This window comes from Entelurus aequoreus, linkage group LG15 (assembly GCF_033978785.1).
Source record: "Entelurus aequoreus isolate RoL-2023_Sb linkage group LG15, RoL_Eaeq_v1.1, whole genome shotgun sequence".
Lineage (NCBI taxonomy): Eukaryota > Metazoa > Chordata > Actinopteri > Syngnathiformes > Syngnathidae > Entelurus > Entelurus aequoreus.
The window spans coordinates 38,758,205-38,779,117 of record NC_084745.1 but is presented as its reverse complement, the minus strand read 5'-3'; the positions used below and the strand labels follow the sequence as shown (position 1 = coordinate 38,779,117).

Here is a 20,913-nt window from a genome sequence, read left to right as displayed (position 1 = left end):
TTTTTGCCGGACGTCGGAGCACGGCGCATCAATTGAGCACGGCACATCAATTCCGCACAGAGCAGAGCGGATCGTGCGGGACAGGAAGTAGTGTATAAAATACAAAATAAAACACGGGTTAATTTTCAAAATAAAATGCACTGTGTTTACGGCGGATCACATTTCTCTCATAGTAGAGGTTTAGATATACAGTTTATTGTGACTTTGCTATTACTGTGTGGGTTAGCAAAATAATAATAATAATAATAATAATAATGATAATAATGATAATAATAACAATAATAATAATAATAATAATGATAATAATAATAATAATTATTATTATTATTAATAATAATAATAATTTCAGCATTCTGGGGATATAAGATGTAGGTTATCTGTTAGGAATATTACCATCTGTATTTAAACTTGATTCATGTTGATTATGCCTGCAGCACAATGCCAAAAAAAGAAATGATGCAGAAAAGGAAGGAGAAGGAGCGCCAGGAAGCAGCTAAGGGTAGCAGACCTCTTAATGCATGGCTAAAATTGATGATTTCACAGCATTTCATGGAAGCCCTGAATTTACATTGAGGAGCATATTTGGGTATGGGTGGCCTCCATCCTACAGCCCTCTACTGGCCCCTGGTCCATATTTTTGGCCCTGTATTGCGTTTCAGTTGTTTAGTCCGAGCATTGAGTGAGAAAGACCATAAGTTACAACTTGATGGTGTTTTCATCAAGTTAAGGGAAGGACAGATTTTCACATTGAAGTTTTTTCCATTTGGGTATTTATTTTTGTATTTTTTTTCAATGTTCATGTTGCACTGTTCAATGTTCAATATTAAAGTGCTTATCTTTAACAATAAACAGCCTAATAATAAACCAGTGTTTTGTTGCTTTTCATGTCTTCCAAGCCTATGATAATGTGAATGAACTCATTATGACAATAATTTGTTGACACAAAAGAAATGGCAATCACTTTTACCTACAAGGGACACACAGCTAAGTAGTTAGCTTCCTATTAGCAAATTTAATTTTACATTAATTTCCATATTGTGTAAAGGACCAAAAAAAAATGTCCTGCCCTTTTCTGACTTTGAGCCCCTGCCCCTCTATAATCATGTGCACTTCCCTGGTTGGTTGGTTGGTTGGTAGGTTGAAGTTTACTTCGAATATGTATAAAGTTTCAATATGATACATCACATATTTTATATATTTTCATTTGTCTTTACAACATGTCCGAAAAGGAGAAGGAAGAAGCAAAGCTTATTTAATCCTATCCCTTTTCCACTTAATAGCAATTATGAATACATACACTTTGTTCACTTCCTGTTGTCAATTTGTTACACAATCTAATCAATGATTTAAATAAATGATTTCTAAATTGTATGATTTATATGAAATACACAATTTCTAAATATGGCAAACATTTAAACAACTCTGGGATCCTTCATGTAGCTAAGGTGGGACATTTTTCAAGCTGGCCGACCATTTCTTCTTCAATATTACAGAAATGAGCTGCTGCCTGGTCTTCTTTACGTATTGTATAAGTCCCCTATTTGTCAATGTACACAACGTGTGTATTTTTGGCAGAGATAGATTTTCTGTCATCTTCATGTCCATCCATCTGTGTTGGACTGTTATTTGACTGAATCACGAAACATAACAACTCGCTATGCTCCCACACCGCGAGTGTAGCGGACGAAGACTTGTCGTAAGATCGCTGTAGTAGCAAAAATGCATAAAACGGGAGGAAGACTCCAGGAGAGAAGGACAAAAACTGGAATTTCCGGCAAAAAAGGGAAGTTCTGACAAGTTCTTGTAAGCAGAAGAGACATGCTGTTGGCGATCAGCACTCCAAGGAGAGAAAGGGGGGAGGGTGGTGGTGGTGGGGAGCGGGCAAGGGGTGATGGGGAGAAAATTATATATATATATATATATATATATATATATATATATATATATATATATATATATATATATATATATATATATATATATATATATATATATATATACATACATCCCTTTTCTACTGCTTATTCCCTTCGGGGTTGCGAGGGGCACTGGAGCCTATCTCAGCTACAATCGGGCGGAAGGCGGGGTACACCCTGGACAAGTCGCCACCTCATTACAGGGCCAACACAGATAGACAGACAACATTCACACTCACATTCACATGATAGGGCCAATTTAGTGTTGCCAATCAACCTATCCCCAGGTGCATGTCTTTGGATAAAAGAAGGCTAATATCATTATATGTCAAAATGCCAAATATCGGCCCGGCTACGCTATTTCATTGATTAATTGAGTCCAAATGACTGTATTGTTATTAATTTTTGTCTGCCCAAATGAGTCATTCCTTACCAGAGAAGTCGCTCCTGCTGCTGTCAAACGCATCCACCATGCCCATGCTGCCCAGAATGCTCTCTAAGTCGTAGGTCACCTCCATCTTGAATCTTGGCAGGCTCACCTCGACCTCTTCTACAATCATCATGGGCGAAGAAGTCCACTCCATTAATTTGGAATATGTCAGGGCTGTCTTCAACTGTCAGGAGGGGAAATTGTGATATTAAATAATGCGTTATCGTCAGTGTTGTTGCTTCTTTCACTGAATGTGTGTTGTACTTTCTCCAAGCCTGTCATGTCGTCCTCAATTTCATTGGGCAGGAAGACAAGCATGCTTAGATCCTTTCCTTTGTAAGGCAGCTCTAGGATCTGTCAAAGCATCATTTTGATAAACACAAATTAATCTGCATAATGACATATAATTTAATCCATTTGATGTTCGTCATTAAACAAACAAACAATTTCATTACCTGGCAGTTGATCTCTGGGATGAAAACGATAGGGAATTTACTTTTCTGAGTCATCATCTTCACTGGTTTGGTGTCATTCTAAAATCAGTAAAACCTTAATCAAATATACACTGAAAAATTGCTAAAATGTTACTTTTTTTTTACAAGTTTGTTCTTAACAATTTATGCCATGTTTTTGACCATTATTTCTATTATTGTTATTATTGAATGAAAATGTAGTTAACTAAGCTACAAGTAACTTTTGATTAAATGCAGCTAAGCTACAGGGGATGCTATCCCCAGAGAACTGTAGCAAGCTACACGACAAAAGTAGCTTGCTACATTAAAGCTACATTATAGAAATATATAACTTCATGTACAACTTTCCACCCAACAAGAGAAAAAATGCTAATTTTGATTGTTTATTAAAATAAACAGGAGCCAGAAACATGCCCTTTGTCTCGCTTTTTAAAATGTCTTTTAAAATGCGTACCATGTACAAAATGAGGGACAAACACAGGAAACAAAATAAATAAAAGGCAGTGATACAGTAATAATGATAAATAAACATTATAATAAATACCATAGGTGGGACCAAGTCATTGTTTTGCAAGTCATAAGTAAGTCTCAAGTCTTTGCCCTCAAGTCCCGAGTCAAATCCCGAGTCAAGACAGGCAAGTCCCGAGTCAAGTCCAAAGTCAAGACTGGAAAGTCTCAAGTCAAGTCCCAAGTCCGGCATTTTGAGTTTTGAGTCCTTTCAAGTCCTTTTATCCACAGACTAATATATTTACACTGATTGTGTATGCTTTTAAAATGCTGTATTCATTTATTAAAACAAGTGCATTTGAAATTGCAGGAAAAAAAATAGTGCTGACATTGCACTTCATAATAGCAACTATTATATTAGGTGAGGGATCAGACAAAGAGCAGCTGGAAGACCTCTATGAAGAACACAAACAAAGGACCAAGATTTCCCTCGCCCGGACGCGGGTCACCGGGGCCCCCCTCTGGAGCCAGGCCCGGAGTTGGGTCCCAATGGGGCCCGGCCGGGCACAGCCCGAAGAGGCAATGTGGGTCCCCCCTCCAATGGGCTCACCACCCATAGCAGGGGCCATAGAGGTCGGGTGCAGTGTGAGCAGGGCAGCAGCCAAAGGCAGGGCACTTGGCGGTCCGATCCTCGGCTACATAAGCTAGCTCTTGGGACGTGGAACGTCACCTCGCTGGGGGGAAGGAGCCTGAGCTAGTGCGTGAGGTGGAGAAGTTCCGGCTCACTTCGACGCTCAGCAAGGGCTCTGGAACCAGTTCTCTTGAGAGGGGCTGGACTCTCTTCCACTCTGGCATTGCCGGCAGTGAGAGGCGACGGGCTGGGGTTGCAATTCTTTTTGCCCCCCGGCTCAAAGCCTGCACGTTGGAGTTCAACCCAGTGGACGAGAGGGTAGCTTCCCTCCGCCTTCGGGTTGGGGGACGGGTTCTGACTGTTGTTTGCGCTTATGTGCCAAACGGCAGCTCAGAGTACCCACCCTTTTTGGATTCACTCGAGGGAGTACTGGAGAGTGTCCCCCGGGTGATTCCCTCGTTCTACTGGGGGACTTCAACGCTCATGTTGGCAACGACAGTGAAACCTGGAGAGGCGTGATTGGGAAGAATGGCCGCCCGGATCTGAACCCGAGTGGTGTTTTGTTATTGGACTTTTGTGCTCGTCACAGATTGTCAATAACAAACACCATGTTCAAACGTAAGGGTGTCCATATGTGCACTTGGCACATATGGACAGTTCCATGATCGACTGTGTTGTTGTCATGTTTTGGACACTCGGGTAAAGAGAGGGGCGGAGCTTTCTACCGATCACCACCTGGTGGTGAGTTGGCTGCAATGGTGGGGGAGGATGCCAGACAGACCTGGCAGGCCCAAACGCATTGTGAGGGTTTGCTGGGAATGCCTGGCAGAGTCTCCTGTCAGAGAGAGTTTCAATTCCCACCTCTGGAAGAACTTTGAACATGTCACGAGGGAGGCGCTGGACATTGAGTCCGAGTGGACGATGTTCCGTACCTCTATTGTCGGGGCGGCCGACTGGAGCTGTGGCCGCAAGGTGGTTGGTGCCTGTCGTGGCGGTAATCCTAGAACCTGCTGGTGTCCACCAGCGGTGAGGGATGCCGTCAAGCTGAAGAAAGAGTCCTATCGGGCTCTTTTGGCTCATAGGACTCCGGAGGCAGCAGACAGGTACCGACAGGCCAAGCGGTGTGCGGTTTCAGCCGTCGCGGAGGAGTTCGGTGAAGCCAATGAAAACGACTTCCGGACGGCTTCGAAGCGATTCTGGACCGCCATCCGCCGCCTCAGGAAGGGGAAGCAGTGCAATGTCAACACCGTGTATGGTGGGGATGGTGTTCTGCTGACCTCGACTGCGGATGTTGTGGATCGGTGGAGGGAATACTTCGAAGACCTCCACAATCCTACCAGCACGTCTTCCTATGAGGAAGCAGTGCCTGGGGAATCCGGGTGGGCTCTCCTATATCTGGGGATGAGGTTGCCGAGGTAGTTAAAAAGCTCCTCAGTGGCAAGGCCCCGGGGGTGGATGAGATCCGCCCGGAGTTCCTTAAGGCTTTGGATGCTGTGGGGCTGTCTTGGTTGACAAGACTCTGCAACATCGCGTGGACATCGTGGGCTGTACCTCTGGATTGGCAGACCGGGGTGGTGGTTCCTGTCTTTAAGAAGGGGAACCGGAGGGTGTGTTCCAACTATCTTGGGATCACACTCCTCAGCCTTCCCGTTAAGGTCTATTCAGGTGTACTGAAGAGGAGGCTACGCCGGATAGTCGAACCTCGGATTCAGAAGGAACAGTGTGGTTTTCGTCCTGGTCGTGGAACTGTGGACCAGCGCAATACTCTCGGTAGGGTCTTTGAGGGTGCATGGGAGTTTGCCCAACCAGTCTACATGTCCTTTGTGGACTTGGAGAAGGCATTCGACCGTGTACCATTGGAAGTCCTGTGGGGAGTTATCAGAGAGTATGGGGTAACGAACTGTCTTATTGTGGCGGTCCGCTCCCTGTATAATCAGTGTCAGAGCTTGGTCCGCATTGCCGGCAGTAAGTCGGACCCGTTTCCAGTGAGGGTTGGACTCCGCCAAGGCGGCCCTTTGTCACCGATTCTGTTCATAACTTTTATGGACAGAATTTCTAGGCACAGTAAGGGCGTTGAGGGTATCTGGTTTGGTGGCTGCAGAACTAAGTCTCTGCTATTTGCAGATGATGTGGTCCTGATGGCTTCATCTGGCCAATATCTCCAGCTCTCACTGGATCAGGTCGCAGCCGAGTGTGAAGCGACTGGGATGGGAATCAGCACCTCCAAGTCCGAGTCCATGGTTTTCGCCCGGAAAAGGGTGGAGTGCCATCTCCGTGTTGGGGAGGATAACTCGCCCCAAGTGGAGGAGTTCAAGTACCTCGGAGTCTTGTTCACGAGTGAGGGAAGAGTGGATCGTGAGATTGACAGGCGGATCGGTGCGGCGTCTTCAGTAATGCGGATGCTGTATCGATCCGTTGTGGTGAAGAAGGAGCTGAGCCGGAAGGCAAAGGTCTCAATTTACCGGTCGATCTACGTTCCCATCCTCACCTATGGTCATGAGCTTTGGGTCATGACCGAAAGGACAAGATCACAGGTACAAGCGGCTGAAATGAGTTTCCTCCGCCGGGTGGCGAGGTTCTCCCTTAGAAATAGGGTGAGAAGCTCTGTCATCCGGGAGGAGATTAAAGTAAAGCCGTTGCTCCTCCACATCGAGAGGAGCCAGATGAGGTGGTTCTGGCATCTGGTCAGGATGCCATCCGAACGCCTCCCTAGGGAGTTCTTTCGGGCACGTCCGACCGGTAGGAGACCACGGGGAAGACCCAGGACACGTTGGGAAGACTATCTCTCCCGGCTGGCCTGGGAACGCCTCGGGATCCCCCTGGAGGAGCTGGACGAAGTGGCCGGGGAGAGGGAAGTCTGGGCTTCCCTGCTTAGGCTGCTGCCCCCGCGACCCGACCTCGGATAAGCGGAAGAAGATGGATGGATGGATGGAAGTGCATTTGAAATTGCAGGAAAAAAAATAGTGCTGACATTGCACTTCATAATAGCACTATTAACCAGTCATTTAAAATATTTAACTCATTCCTTTACAGAATAAACACATTTGAAAAAACAAGTGCACTGTACTTATTTGCACAAAAGTGTTAACATTGTATTTCCATGGCATATTGCATTGTAACTAGTTCCACAGCAGTTTCTATCCTGTTTTTACCTTATCTCATTGATCTAATCTCATACTGTATGTGCGTTTATGTGTGCGTAAACGTGAAAAACATAACAAATACATGAACATAACAATGAACAGAGTTGTACTTTTTAGATGTCAGGGCCCTATGCAATAGGTACACATATTCTTAATATAGTATACATTTTAACTGACCTTTATTTGACTATGTTTGTCTTTTTGTAGGTGGGTAAAATATGCGGTGCTGCTGACCGCCGTCTAACGTTGCGTTACTGTGTGTGATACATTGACTAACGTAATGTTATGTATAGGTACCTCATGCAACCCTGCTTAAAAAAAATCACTTAACAAAAACTATGAATAAGGTAGCGAACTGCAGTGGACGCAACAGATTGCCGTGTTTGCAATGACGTTATAACCATAGACATCTTATAAGTAGACGCAGCATTGGCTGTTGTGACGTGAGAAATTCGTCCGCCATCTTGAAGTGGTGAGCAGCCTAAACTGACAGTTGACAGGTAGAAAACAAAGATGCTAAACTGACAGTTGACAGGTAGAAAACAAAGATGCTAAACTGACAGTTGACAGGTAGAAAACAAAGATGTTTTCTACCTGGTGTTCAGCGTTTTCCTGCTCAAATGAGCGGACTGTTGAAAATAGGAATCGGGGGATTACTTTTCACAAGTAAGATTTAACATTAATGTACTATTGGTTGTATTTTGTGAAAAGAATATTACCACAGAGTTGAGAAGGAGCAAAGATCTTCAATATTTGTATGTGAAAATCACAAATACATCTTCTGGGGGAGGATGACCCCCCTACAGGGGTTTGGTTTACAAACTTTCTGCCCCACCTAAAACAAAATTCACCAGCCGCCACTGATTATGATGCATTCTCATTTCAGGCAAAGTATAAGACAATACTTTCTTAACAGTATAATTGTAACCAGGAATAAGTCTTCAAGTAACAATATTCAAATACTAACATTGTTGGGTAAGACATAATTTGGTTTTATTCTGAATCCAGTGAAACAGATTGGTGGTTTTAACTGATATAAAGACTTTCAGGTGTTTATACAAGTTTATGTTTAAGTATTTGGCAGACACTTTTATCCAAAGCGACATACATAAAAAATACATATAAAACAATCACTGTAAACATTATCATTTAAGGGTAGAATGTAATACAAAATATCAATACAAAGTGTCAAGACAGAATAAACTCTCTGCTGCTGCAGCAACATAGATACAGTCTATAGGTCCCTAAGATATATAGATATCTAATGCAGTGTTTTTCAACCACTGTGCCGGGGCACACTAGTGTGCCGTGAGACACAGTCTGGTGTGCCGTGGGAGATGATCTAATTTCACCTATTTAGGTTAAAAATATTTTTTGCAAACCAGTAATTATAGTCTGCAAATTATGTGTTGTTGTTGATTGTCGGTGCTGCCTAGAGCTCTGCGTCGTAACCATGTAATACTCTTCCATATCAGTAGGTGTTAGCCGGTAGCTAATTGCTTTGTAGATGTCGGAAACAACGGGAAGCAGCGAGCAGGTAAAAAGGTGTCTAATGCTTAAACCAAAAATAAACAAAAGGTGAGTGCCCCTAAGAAAAGGCATTGAAGCTTAGGGAAAGCTATGCAGAACGAAACTAAAACTGAACTGGCTACAAAGTAAACAAAAACAGAATGCTGGACGACAGCAAAGACTTACAGCGTGTGGAGCAGACGGTGTCCACAGAGTACATCCGTACATGACATGAAAAATCACCAAAATAGGAGCGCAAGACAAGAACTAAAACACTACACACAGGAAAACACAGAGAAACTCAAAATAAGTCACGGTGGGATGTGACGGCGGGATGTGACGGGTCGTGACAGTAGACCTACTTTGAGACAAGTGCTATAGTGATGCATGGTTGGTTATGGTTATGGTTTGAATTAATATCCGACAATTGCGACAACAACTTTTTACTGTCAACTGAGTTTCGTTTTTTTAAAGATTTCTGCTGGTGGTGTGCCTCCGGATTTTTTCAACGCAAAAAATGTGCCTTGGCTCAAAAAAGGTTGAAAAACACTGATCTAATGTATTCATACCAGTGGCGTGCGGTGAGGTTAATGTCTGGTGAGGCACTGCATCATCACAGTCAGATTTACAAACATATGAACCCTAAATAGTATCTTATTCACCATGTGATTGGCAGCAGTTAACGGGTTATGTTTAAAAGCTCATACCAGCATTCTTTACACAACTGTAGCACACAAAAAAGCACATTTAATAAAAAAAAACATTATTATGGTCTTACCTTTCTTGCTGGACAGCCTTTGCGTGTGTACCACGCCGTTTGAAAAGAACGGGTCTTCTGTCCCGAAGTCAAAAGCAAACCTTTTAGCTCCGGCGTTGGTATACCTTTAATTATTACCTCCTGCTTCGATTGAAAGTCCAGTTTAGAAAACTGTTTTATTTTACATATGTAATCCTCTTAGTTTTTAATAAAAGTGCAGGCTAGAGGAAATAAACAATCGCTTGCAAACTTTTTTTTTCTTTTTTTTTCTTTCTTCTGCGGCCGAGGAATGATCTCTGGGATCACTACCGCCCTCTACCACCAGGAGGCCGGATTACTGCGAGCCTCAACCAGTACGTCTATTGCAGCAGATTTATGAATGCTCAGCACAAGAAATACGTTACACACATACAGTTTTTGACAAAATACACTGTACATTATATACCTCAGCTAACTAAACTAAGCCATAGTTTAGTTAGCTGATATAATTCATATAGCAATACAGTCTCACTACACAGCAGCTCAGCAGTTAGCCGAGTCTTGTGCACAATCCATGTTGAGGCACAAATCAGTGACGTGCCTCATCTGGCTGCTGATCACCGCACTGTCTCTTCTCAGTATTTGAACGGCAAATGTGAAAATAAAAATACAAATAATCTAAAACTGGTGAAGTTAAATGGAAAATAACTTTAGTATAATCACTGGATACATATAACAATTTAATTATTATTTTTTTCTTTTTAAATGTTTTTTCTTTCCATGACGGCAGGTGAGGCCCCGCCTCCCCTGCCTCTAGTGACGGCACGCCACTGATTCATACATTGTTTATGTAGGATATACGCATGTACATAAAACCTAATCATATTGTTTCTTCAACTTAAAAATAGCTGACCGTTTTTTTCCCCCTTCTCTGGGATTATATTCCCAGTTTTGATCTCGGACGTCTGGTCACTTATAGCATATAAGAATATTCTATTACTGTTAAGCAAACTATGAATAATAAAACACACCAGAACATGTGTCCTTTATCATAGCTACACGTATGACAAAAAAGCGTGTGAAAATCAAAGGTATTCAGTGAGGTAAGATGAATTAAATGCGCTGACAGTTCATTGTTCGTGCCAAATTAATTGCACTGAGTGGAGCGGATCACCACTCCAAGATGGCGGCCCCGCGTCTCGTCAGCGCCAGTAGGCAGTAGCGCTCCATGCTGCGTCTACTTATAAGATGTCTATTGTTATAACGTTAGCAGTGAGTTTACAGCCTCACTGATTTAACTACACAGCAAATAAAAGTTACGTTACTTAGCCAATAAACGTTAGCTTACATTAAAAACATACCGTTCTTTGTACAACTTCAAATGTCAAACGAAGTTGGAAGTTGTTGCGTCTCCGTCTGTAATCTTTGAACCGCATGTTTTGCATACTGCAATTCGTTTTTTTGTTGAACAAGTCGTAGTTTTTATACCCGAACGAAACTATTTGGCATAATTTTTTCTCACTGGCGCGTTGTTTGACAGCTCTTCTTCGTTGGTTGTCCTGCAATTTGATTAGATGAATGCTGTGGGATGAAAACAACGTGGATGTAATTTGATTGGCTGCTGTACTGAGAGCACACACACTGACAGACATACACGTACACAATGAAAGATACGGAGCGCTCCTGAATATCTTTTTAATCTTTGGGTTTTGGGGAAAGTAGCAAGTCTTGTCAAGTCAAAAGGCTCAAGTCCAAGTGAAGTCACAAGTTATTGATGTTAAAGTCCAAGTCAAGTTGCAAGTCTTTTTACATTTTGTCAAGTCGAGTCTAAAGTCATCAAATTCATGACTCGAGTCCAAGTCATGTGACTTGAGTCCACACCTCTGATAAATACACTAATGGAGATTTTTCAGCACAGGATAAATAACTGTTTTAACAGAAACCACAGTGGCAAAATGACAATAACCTGGCTAAAGGAACAAAAAATGTGTCTCACGAAAAGACATTAAAGGGGAACTGAACTGTCTTGGAATTTTGCCTGTCGTTCACAAAAAAAAGATATTACGATGGATTAATTCTTTTAAAAAAACAAAACATTTTAACTCGTTAATAAACGTAAATAAAAGTCAGTTTACAGCAGAGGCAAGGGAGGTCCTTTATTTCTCCCATAACACCCAATAAATAACCATCCAAAAAGCGCCAACAATACTCCATTTACATTTTGTGACTTAAATATAAACCAAGTATTAGTGATATTGTTATTATAAGCGCAAACCCAGACAAACTATTATATACTATCACACGTTTATACTGCTATGTTTACATCATCAAGTGGTCAGCTGCTTCCTCCCTTGAAAGTTTATTTTAGATCATAAATCATGCCTCTCACCTGGATAGAGGCAAATTCCGACAAGTTTGTACATTTTGACAGCCAATTTAGACCCGGTAATGGTGAGAACGACACAAAAAGACGCTTAATCCACCTCCCATTTCTTTGTGAGGATTATGAGTCATTCTTCATCTAAACGGGAATATTACAAGATTGTATCAATCGGCATCCAAATGACGGCAGACATGGTTCAGTAAGTGATGTTTTATTATGTTTCTTGGCTCTCATCAAGTCTGCAGTTAGTAGTAATCAGTTATGCTGCTGGAGAAAAAACAAACGCTTACGTTGTGATGTGTTTTTTAAATGAATGCACCATGTATGCTTAAAATGATCAAAATATGTAAATATTACATCTTATTATACATGTGCCTGTTACTACATTACCTATTTACTTACAGCATGGATATACAACCTTAAAAGAGCCATTTGTAATAATATAATGTCAAGTCATCATTAAATGGCCCTGATGTGTCAAAAGGCATTAAAAAATCATGTTCTTTTCGAATACCTCTATAACTGATAACAGCTGTTCAGCCGGGGATATGCTCATTTCAAAATTAGATTTACAGCCCCGTAATATTGTTGTTTTCATTTCGATGTCCCGCCCTCTACCGTTTGACCAATTAGAAAGTCCGTGAGTGTGTCACATCCAGGTTGCCAGTTACCCACCGTCCTCTTCGTCTGGCTACTGCCACTGGTAAAGTTACTAAACATGTCAAACCTTAGTAAATCTAGACGGCGTCGTTACGAATCTCAATTTATTCATGACAAAACCAGGAACAAAAATCGGGGATGCCTTTGAAAGATGGAGACAATTGAAGGCTGAGAAGATTTTTTTATCTGACGCCAAACTTGCTAATTTTCTCCTTAGCAAGGAGGAAATTAGAAAATTAAAGTAAGTCAGCCATTTATGTTTTCTTATTACTTGTAATAAATGGAAATTGACATTTTGTATGTAAACTATAATGTCCAATACAGTCTATAATCTTGTCTAACAAAGTTGTATGTCGATGTGTATTCGAGCTAACAGGGCAAAATATATTTTCGTCAAATAAAACCTATGTGGATATGGGTAGTGTCAGTTCCTATTTTGTTTTCAATATGCTGACACAAAGAGGAAATGGCTTCCAACATTAGTACGGCTGTCATCATGGCAATGTGAAACGTATGGAGACAGCCAAATCACATGATAAAATAATTCCTCATTCGTGTAGCCTATAGGCATACCTTGGTAAAATGTGTCTCTTTAGTTTTGGGCGTACATTAGGCTGCTAAGCATGCTCTCCCTTTTTTCACCAGTATAACCATTGCTAGCGTTGGTTGTAGTTTGTTTTAGTCTTTGTTTTCTGGTAGTACTGACAATAACCATATGATTGCTATTTGTTGTGATATTGTACGCAGGCATGACATACTTCTTTCTGAAAATAGCCTAATTTCTGTTTAAAATGTGTTGGTTAGAGATTTGTTATTACCAAAATAACTCGTCTATTCAGCTATTATGGTCCCTGCACCTCAACCCCTAGTAAGAGGCAGTGGAAGTTTGAAGTTCCTTGGAGTAGCCCAGTCGATTGAGCTGGATTTGGCTGTGTATCTGGCAACCTCAGTCAGGGAGAGAGGGAGAGGACTACAGAATATTGACCGTGATTGGAGTACCATTTTTGGCCACATTATTACCTATGGCACCTTTAATAAAGGTGTTTGGAAGTTTTTTAAGGGCTTTATAGGCAGAATAGCGTGGCTCCCTTAGGCTCCATTGATCGCATTTATTTAGAATTTAGAATACATTAAGAAAAAATATATCCATCGTCATGTCTTTCATAATGTTTGTGAACGATAGGCAAACATTTTTTAAAGTGCACTTCCTCTTTAACAAACTCCATCTTTACATGAATGGAAATCAATAAAACTGAACATATTTAAAGTAAAAGTATTTTCCTGACTGTGGAACATAGTCAAACAAAATAAAATTCTTCCCCAACTTCTACATTTTAAGCTCTTATATACCTGTATAGCAATTAACATTATTACCTATTAACGCCCCCACCTACCTCAAGGACCTAGTTTTCCCTCAACCTCCTACCCGCAACCTCCGCTCCTCAAACACCAACCTCCTCAAACCCATCAGGACAAACTTACAATCAATGGGCCGCCGGGCTTTCTGCTCGACCGCACCCGAATTCTGGAACGCTCTCCCCGACCATCTTAGAGCACCACAGTCGGTCGACCGTTTTAAGAAGGGACTAAAAACCCACCTTTTCAGCACAGCTTTTATCTAATTCCTCTGCCTTCTTGTTTTTAAATGCACTGCTTGCCTATCTGTTTTATCCAGTGCTTTCATGTTTTTATTTCTATTTTATCTACGTTTCTGTTTTATCTAGTGTTTATCTAGTGTTTTTCATGTTTTTATTTCTATTTTAATTTTCTATTATATATTCTAACTTTCTATTTTCTTTTTTTTTCTTTTTTCTTTTTCTTTTTTCTACTTTGTAGCACTTTGAGATTTTAACAAATGTAAAGTGTGTTACAAATGTAATTCATTATTATTATTATTGCTATTATTAATGTAACTGACAGTCTACATATGCAACCACATAGCCCCATTACTTACTGTCATTTAGCCGGGGACACCCTACAACTCCCTCTGAGGGTTCCCCACACCCCACTGTATGTATTTATTTTAGTGTGCCTTTTCTTTGGCCCACCCCTATAATGTTACTAATTTTCTCTGCCTACAGTAAATAAAAACAGCGCCCATCTATATATCTTGACATAAAAACAATGACTTGTGTGTTGTTTGGGAACAGTTGATAATAGTTATTATGTGCAGTAAAACTTCGAACTCCATATATCCATCCATTTTCTACCGCTTGTCCCTTTCGGGGTCGCGGGGGGTGCTGGAGCCTATCTCAGCTGCAATCGGGTGGAAGGCGGGGTACACTCTGGACAAGTTGCCACCTCACCGCAGGGCCAACACAGATAGACAGACAACATTCACACTCACATTCACACACTAGGGCCAATTTTAAGTGTTGCCAATCAACCTATCCCCAGGTGCATGTCTTTGGAGGTGTGAGGAAGCCGGAGTACCCGGAGGGAACCCACGCTGTCACAAGGAGAACATACAAACTCCACACAGAAAGATCCAGAGCCCGGGATTGAACTCAGGACCTTCATATTGTGAGGCACATGCACTAACCCCTTAACCACCGTGCTGCCCAACTTCGAACTCAACTCACATTAATGTGTGTTCTTAAATGTGTGTTCTACGTTTTCCATGTTGAGAAAAGTTTTGATTTGGGCTTAAAAGGTAAACAACTAAAATTTATGTTTTGGGCATTGTTTTATCAAAAAACATACATTTGTCCAAATGTGGCTAAGTAGACACATTGTGGGTTTCCTGGACGTTGTTTACATCGCTAAAAGAAAAATCTAACAAAGAGAATCCCTCTGCCATCTTCCACTAGTTTTTTTTTTTTTTTTTTAATTGCCTGCTTGAATATTTACTCTTCTCTTCTCCGACTCCCTTTTGTCATTTGAGATGTCCGTGTCTGTTGTGATTTCCCTTACTGGTTCGATGACCCGCCCGATCTTGCCCTAATCTTAACCAATCGTGACTCATCATAGTAAACCAACCGATCATGGATTTTCTTATACGTATCAATCACTCAATCAATCAAAGTTTATTTATATAGCCCTAAATCACGAGTGTCTTAAAGGGCTGCACAAGCCCCAACGACATCCTCAGCTCAGATCCCACATAAACCACGTAAACCAACCAAACATCATTAATTTTTCCGTATATTTTTTCTCCTGCCGGTTCAGTTGCACTAGTCCATTTGTCTCTTTCTTTTATCTTTCTCTTCTCCCTCTTTCTTTTGTAGATTTGTAGCTAAGCTACCCGCTACATGGGTCTAAAAATAGCTAAGCTACAGAAATCTTGACTCGTTTAAAAAGTAGCTAAGCTACTGCCAAGCTCCTAGGAAATATAGTTAAGCTACGTAGCTTCGCTACATGTAACGAGCTACTGCCCAACACATGTTTGTTGCTGTGGTTGTGCGAGCTGTTTACGAGTAGCGTGTTTTTCCCGTTTTTATCAAAATATAAGTATATATATGAACATTGTGAATGTGCTGAAATCTTCATTTATGATTGTTGCCTTTGGTAAAAACTTAACTCTTTTAGGTTTTTGCTCACTTTTGATTTCTTTAATTTAGACTCGCTGAGTTGGTGCTTTTCAAAATACTCATAGCAAACATGTGTTTAAGATATACAAATAATATCAAGATAACACTTAAATGGGAAATTATAAACATTAAAAGAATATTTAAAAAAAACTTTAAGGAAGTGTTCACTGCAAACTCATGAATTCTTTGACTCTGCTCCCCTGGACTGGAGTTAAGCTGCATGCTTTTCTCGTTGTTTTGCAAAATCTTGCACTCTTCCTCCCTTTTTTAATTACGTCTAGAGGAACTCTGAAGAAATGTTTATCCTTTTCGTGATTTGAACGACTCGTACAGCAAAAACAACACAAGCATACAGTATTTTCTCTTCTAGAACGGCTAAAGGCGCCCTAGTACCCATTGAGGACAGAGCTAGCTTGACCACCACGCATATTTATAATAATGTATGTACTTACTTATTTGAACAAAAATATATTTTTCAAATATTTTTCATAATACAGTGGAATCTGTTGAAGTTTATGTCAACAACATGTTGACCAACTTATCCACTAAAGTTAAGTTAAAGATACTACTTTATTGATTCCTTCAGGAGAGTTCCCTCAGGAAGTACCAATGATTGTCACACACACACTAGGTGTGGTGAAATTTGTCGTCTGCATTTGACCCCTCCCCTTGTTCACCCCCTGGGAGGTGAGGGGAGCAGTGAGCAGCAGCGGTGCCATTCATTTTTGGTGATTTAACCCCCAATTCCAACCCTTGATGCTGAGTGCCAAGCAGGGAGGCAATGGGTCCCATTTTTATAGTCTTTGGTATGACTCGGCCAGGGTTTGAACTTGTTACTGTTATTATTACTCAAATGTGCTGCTTAAGTTGATTTTCTTTAGCTATCGAAACAAAAATGTGTGCTTATATGACGTCAAATAATATAGCGCAATTACCAAAACAACTCTGCTAGATAAAATATCATGACTACATAAGAATATACAAATGCGCACAAATGGAGGAAAATAATATCAACAAAAACATCTGTAATATCAGCTGTGCTCCTAACGTCTGTGCGCAGAGTCACAAGTCAATGTGCAAGCAATAGTTAATTTAGTTTTTGATTTTTAATTATGTAGACAACCGCTTATGTTGAAATAAAGGGGTTCCACTGTTCATTAATGTTTGTCTGTGTCCACACACCATGGATATTAATTGAGCCCTTCAGTGTTATTTTGGTCTAACTCACTTTCAATTCATTTTGATAAATATTCTTTCAAAGTTCCATTTTAAACTAACTTATCGCGCCATGACAATAAAGGGCTCAATTCTAGTTTTCACTTTCAATACAGATTAAATTACAATAGGAAAGGGATTCATATAGCCCCCTTCCTGGGTGGATCTCACATTAGGTTAGGAGGGGGGTAATTATTTCGTAATGCAATGATCACCACTCAACATAGTAACTGACAATGTGGTCAAAGTTGGAACTGCAACAAAACACATTTTAAAAATGTTTAATACTCCACTTCTATCCAGCGGCTAAAGTGGATAATGCACCCCATGCAGGTGTAAAGTGTAAACCCCGACTATCAAACACATCTTATCATATTCACAATGTTACCTTGTTGATTTTAAATGGAGCATCAACAGTCAACTCTTCATTGAACTTTTGGTTCCAGTTGCCTTTGAAATAGATGGCGTTGATCAGCACCAGCTTGGTTGTGTCAGACACCTTGTCCTTCGGCAGTATGTCCTTGATTTTACCTGATCAACAATGTTGGTAATCAGCAATATGCAGCACAATATTAATCAACAGAACAATGCAGTGGTTCTTGGACTTTCGTTCAGTCACAGACCCTTTTAGAATACAATAAACCTCAGGAATAGGCACAAAATGATGGGAATGGTAAAAGTGGAAACATTTTAAAGGGGAACAGCATTTTTGGGGTAATTTTGCCTCTCGTTCACAATCACTATGAAAAACATGACGACGGATGGATTTTTTTTAATGCATTCTAAATATTAAATAAACGTAAATAAAAGTCTGCTTACAGCAAAGCCAATTTGAGCTAAACTATTTTGCCTATAAAATCCAATAAATAACCATTCAAAAACCGCCAACAAAACTCCATTTACATTTTGTGACTTGAATATTAACCAAGTATTAGTGATTCTGTTATTATAAGCGCTGACACCCGGGCAGGCTCTACATAGGAGGAGAGAGGGCTCTCCTCAAATAAATGTCTTTCCCCCTCAAATCAAAATGTTTAAAGCTGAGAAAGTACGTTTTATATACCCACAAAATATATGCATGACAAGTTCACAAAATAATCCGGAATTGTGGATAAAGCCGCTGAAAAAGGGACACGTTACAACACTCTTATGATGTCGTCTACCCTCTCTCCATCACCTTTGTCAGAGGCTGTGCGAATCCGCACGCACACAGACTCACAGATCCCTCCCCACAGCCCTCAGTAAATCTGCGTCGACAAATAAAAAAGAGACTAAAATTGGTCATAAACAAAATCCAATCATATTTAATTTTGTCTTGTAAATGGGTGGGACAAGTTTTGGAATATATCCATATCCTAGGAGCTATGTTGTCCGGAGGCTTTCATGCCCCCTGGGAGGGTCTCCCAAGACAAACAGGTCCTAGGTGAGGGATCAGACAAAGAGCAGCTCGAAGACTTCTATGGGAACGAAACAACAAGGATTCAGATTTCTCTCGCCCGGACGCGGGTCACCGGGGCCCCCCTCTGGAGCCAGGCCCGGTGTTGGGGCACGATGGCGAGCGCCTGGTGGCCGTGCCTGTCCCCATGGGGCCCGGCCGGGCACAGCCCGAAGAGGAAACGTGGGTCCCCCCTCCAATGGGCTCACCACTCATGGAAGGGGCCATAGAGGTCGGGTGCATTGTGAGCTGGGCGGAAGCCGAAGGCAGGGCACTTGGCGGTCCGATCCTCGGCTACATAAGCTAGCTCTTGGGGCGTGGAACGTCACCTCGCTGGGGGGGAAGGAGCCTGAGCTTGTGCGCGAGGTAGAGAAGTTCCGGCTGGATATAGTCGGACTCACCTCGACGCACAGCAAGGGCTCTGGAACCAGTTCTCTCGAGAGGGGCTGGATTCTCTTCAGCACTGGCGTTGAAAGCAGTGAAAGGCGACAAGCTCGGGTAGCAATTCTTGTTGCCCCCCGTCTCAAAGCCTGCATGTTGGAGTTCAACCCGGTGGACGAGAGGGTAGCCTCCCTCCGCCTTCGGGTGGGGGGACGGGTCCGGACTGTTGTTTGTGCTTACTCACCAAACAGCAGTTCAGAGTACCCACCCTTTTTGGATACACTCGAGGGAGTACTGGAAAGTGCTCCCCCGGGTGATTCCCTTGTCCTACTGGGGGACTTCAACGCTCATGTTGGCAACAACAGTGAAACCTGGAGAGGCGTGATTGGGAAGAATGGCCGCCCGGATCTGAACCCGAGTGGTGTTTTGTTATTGGACTTTTGTGCTCGTCACAGATTGTCCATAACAAACACCATGTTCAAGCATAAGGGTGTCCATATGTGCACTTGGCACCAGGACACCCTTTACCGCAGTTCCATGATCGACTTTGTAGTTGTGTCATCGGATTTGCGGCCTCATGTTTTGGACACTCGGGTGAAGAGAGGGGCGGAGCTTTCTACCGATCACCACCTGGTGGTGAGTTGGCTGCGATGGTGGGGGAGGATGCCGGACAGACCTGGCAGGCCCAAACGCATTGTGAGGGTCTGCTGGGAACGTCTGGCAGAGTCTCCTGTCAGAGAGAGTTTCAATTCCCACCTCCGGAAGAACTTTGAACATGTCACGAGGGAGGTGCTGGACATTCCGCACCTCTATTGTCGAGGCGGCTGATTGGAGCTGTGGCCGCAAGGTAGTTGGTGCCTGTCGTAGCGGTAATCCTAGAACCCGTTGGTGGACACCGGCGGTGAGGGATGCCATCAAACTGAAGAAGGAGTCCTATCGGGTTCTTTTGGCTCGTAGGACTCCGGAGGCAGCGGACAGGTACCGACAGGCCAAGCGGTGTGCGGCCTCAGCGGTCGCGGAGGCAAAAACTCGGACATGGGAGGAGTTCGGCGAGGCCATGGAAAACGACTTCCGGACGGCTTCAAAGCGATTCTGGACCACCATCCGCCGCCTCAGGAAGGGGAAGCAGTGCACTGTCAACACCGTGTATGGTGCGGATGGTGTTCTGCTGACCTCGACTGCGGATGTTGTGGATCGGTGGAGGGAATACTTCGAAGACCTCCTCAATCCCACCGACACGTCTTCCTATGAGAAAGCAGTGCTTGGGGAATCTGTGGTGGGCTCTCCTATTTCTGGGGCTGAGGTTGCTGAGGTAGTTAAAAAGCTCCTCTGTGGCAAGGCCCCGGGGGTGGATGAGATCCGCCCGGAGTTCCTTAAGGCTCTGGATGCTGTGGGGCTGTCTTGGTTGACAAGACTGTGCAGCATCGCGTGGACATCGGGGGCGGTACCTCTGGATTGGCAGACCGGGGTGGTGGTTCCTCTCTTTAAGAAGGGGAACCGGAGGGTGTGTTCCAACTATCGTGGGATCACACTCCTCAGCCTCCCGGTAAGGTCTATTCGGGTGTATTGGAGAGGAGGCTACGCCGGATAGTCGAACCTCGGATTCAGGAGGAACAGTGTGGTTTTCGTCCTGGTCGTGGAACTGTGGACCAGCTCTATACTCTCGGCAGGGTCCTTGAGGGTGCATGGGAGTTTTCCCAACCAGTCTACATGTGCTTTGTGGTCTTGGAGAAGGCATTTGACCGTGTCCCTTGGGAGGTCCTGTGGGGAGTGCTCAGAGAGTATGGGGTATCGGACTGTCTGATTGTGGCTGTCCGCTCCCTGTACGATCAGTGTCAGAGCTTGGTCCGCATTGCCATTGCCATTGCAGTAAGTCGGACACGTTTCCAGTGAGGGTTGGACTCCGCCAAGGCTGCCCTTTGTCACCGATTCTGTTCATAACTTTTATGGACCGAATTTCTAGGCGCAGTCAAGGCGTTGAGGGGATCTGGTTTGGTGGCTACAGGATTAGGTCTCTGCAGATG

General features: G+C 42.7%; 1 protein-coding gene across 5 annotated transcripts in view; it reads right to left on the bottom strand.

Annotated features, from left to right (window-relative positions):
- Positions 1-20,913, bottom strand: part of LOC133630467 (leukocyte elastase inhibitor-like) — a 49,588-nt gene that overhangs the window by 9,263 nt on the left and 19,412 nt on the right. For 3 of the 5 annotated variants that reach the window (XM_062022066.1, XM_062022067.1, XM_062022070.1), the window contains 4 exons: positions 17,462-17,604; positions 2,802-2,879; positions 2,611-2,700; positions 2,350-2,530 (listed from right to left, as the gene is read on the bottom strand). In XM_062022066.1, the coding sequence (XP_061878050.1) occupies positions 2,350-2,530; positions 2,611-2,700; positions 2,802-2,879; positions 17,462-17,604 (492 nt within the window). The remainder of the gene's footprint in view (positions 1-2,349; positions 2,531-2,610; positions 2,701-2,801; positions 2,880-17,461; positions 17,605-20,913) is intronic. The other 2 variants (XM_062022071.1, XM_062022072.1) reach the window with 1 other exon arrangement.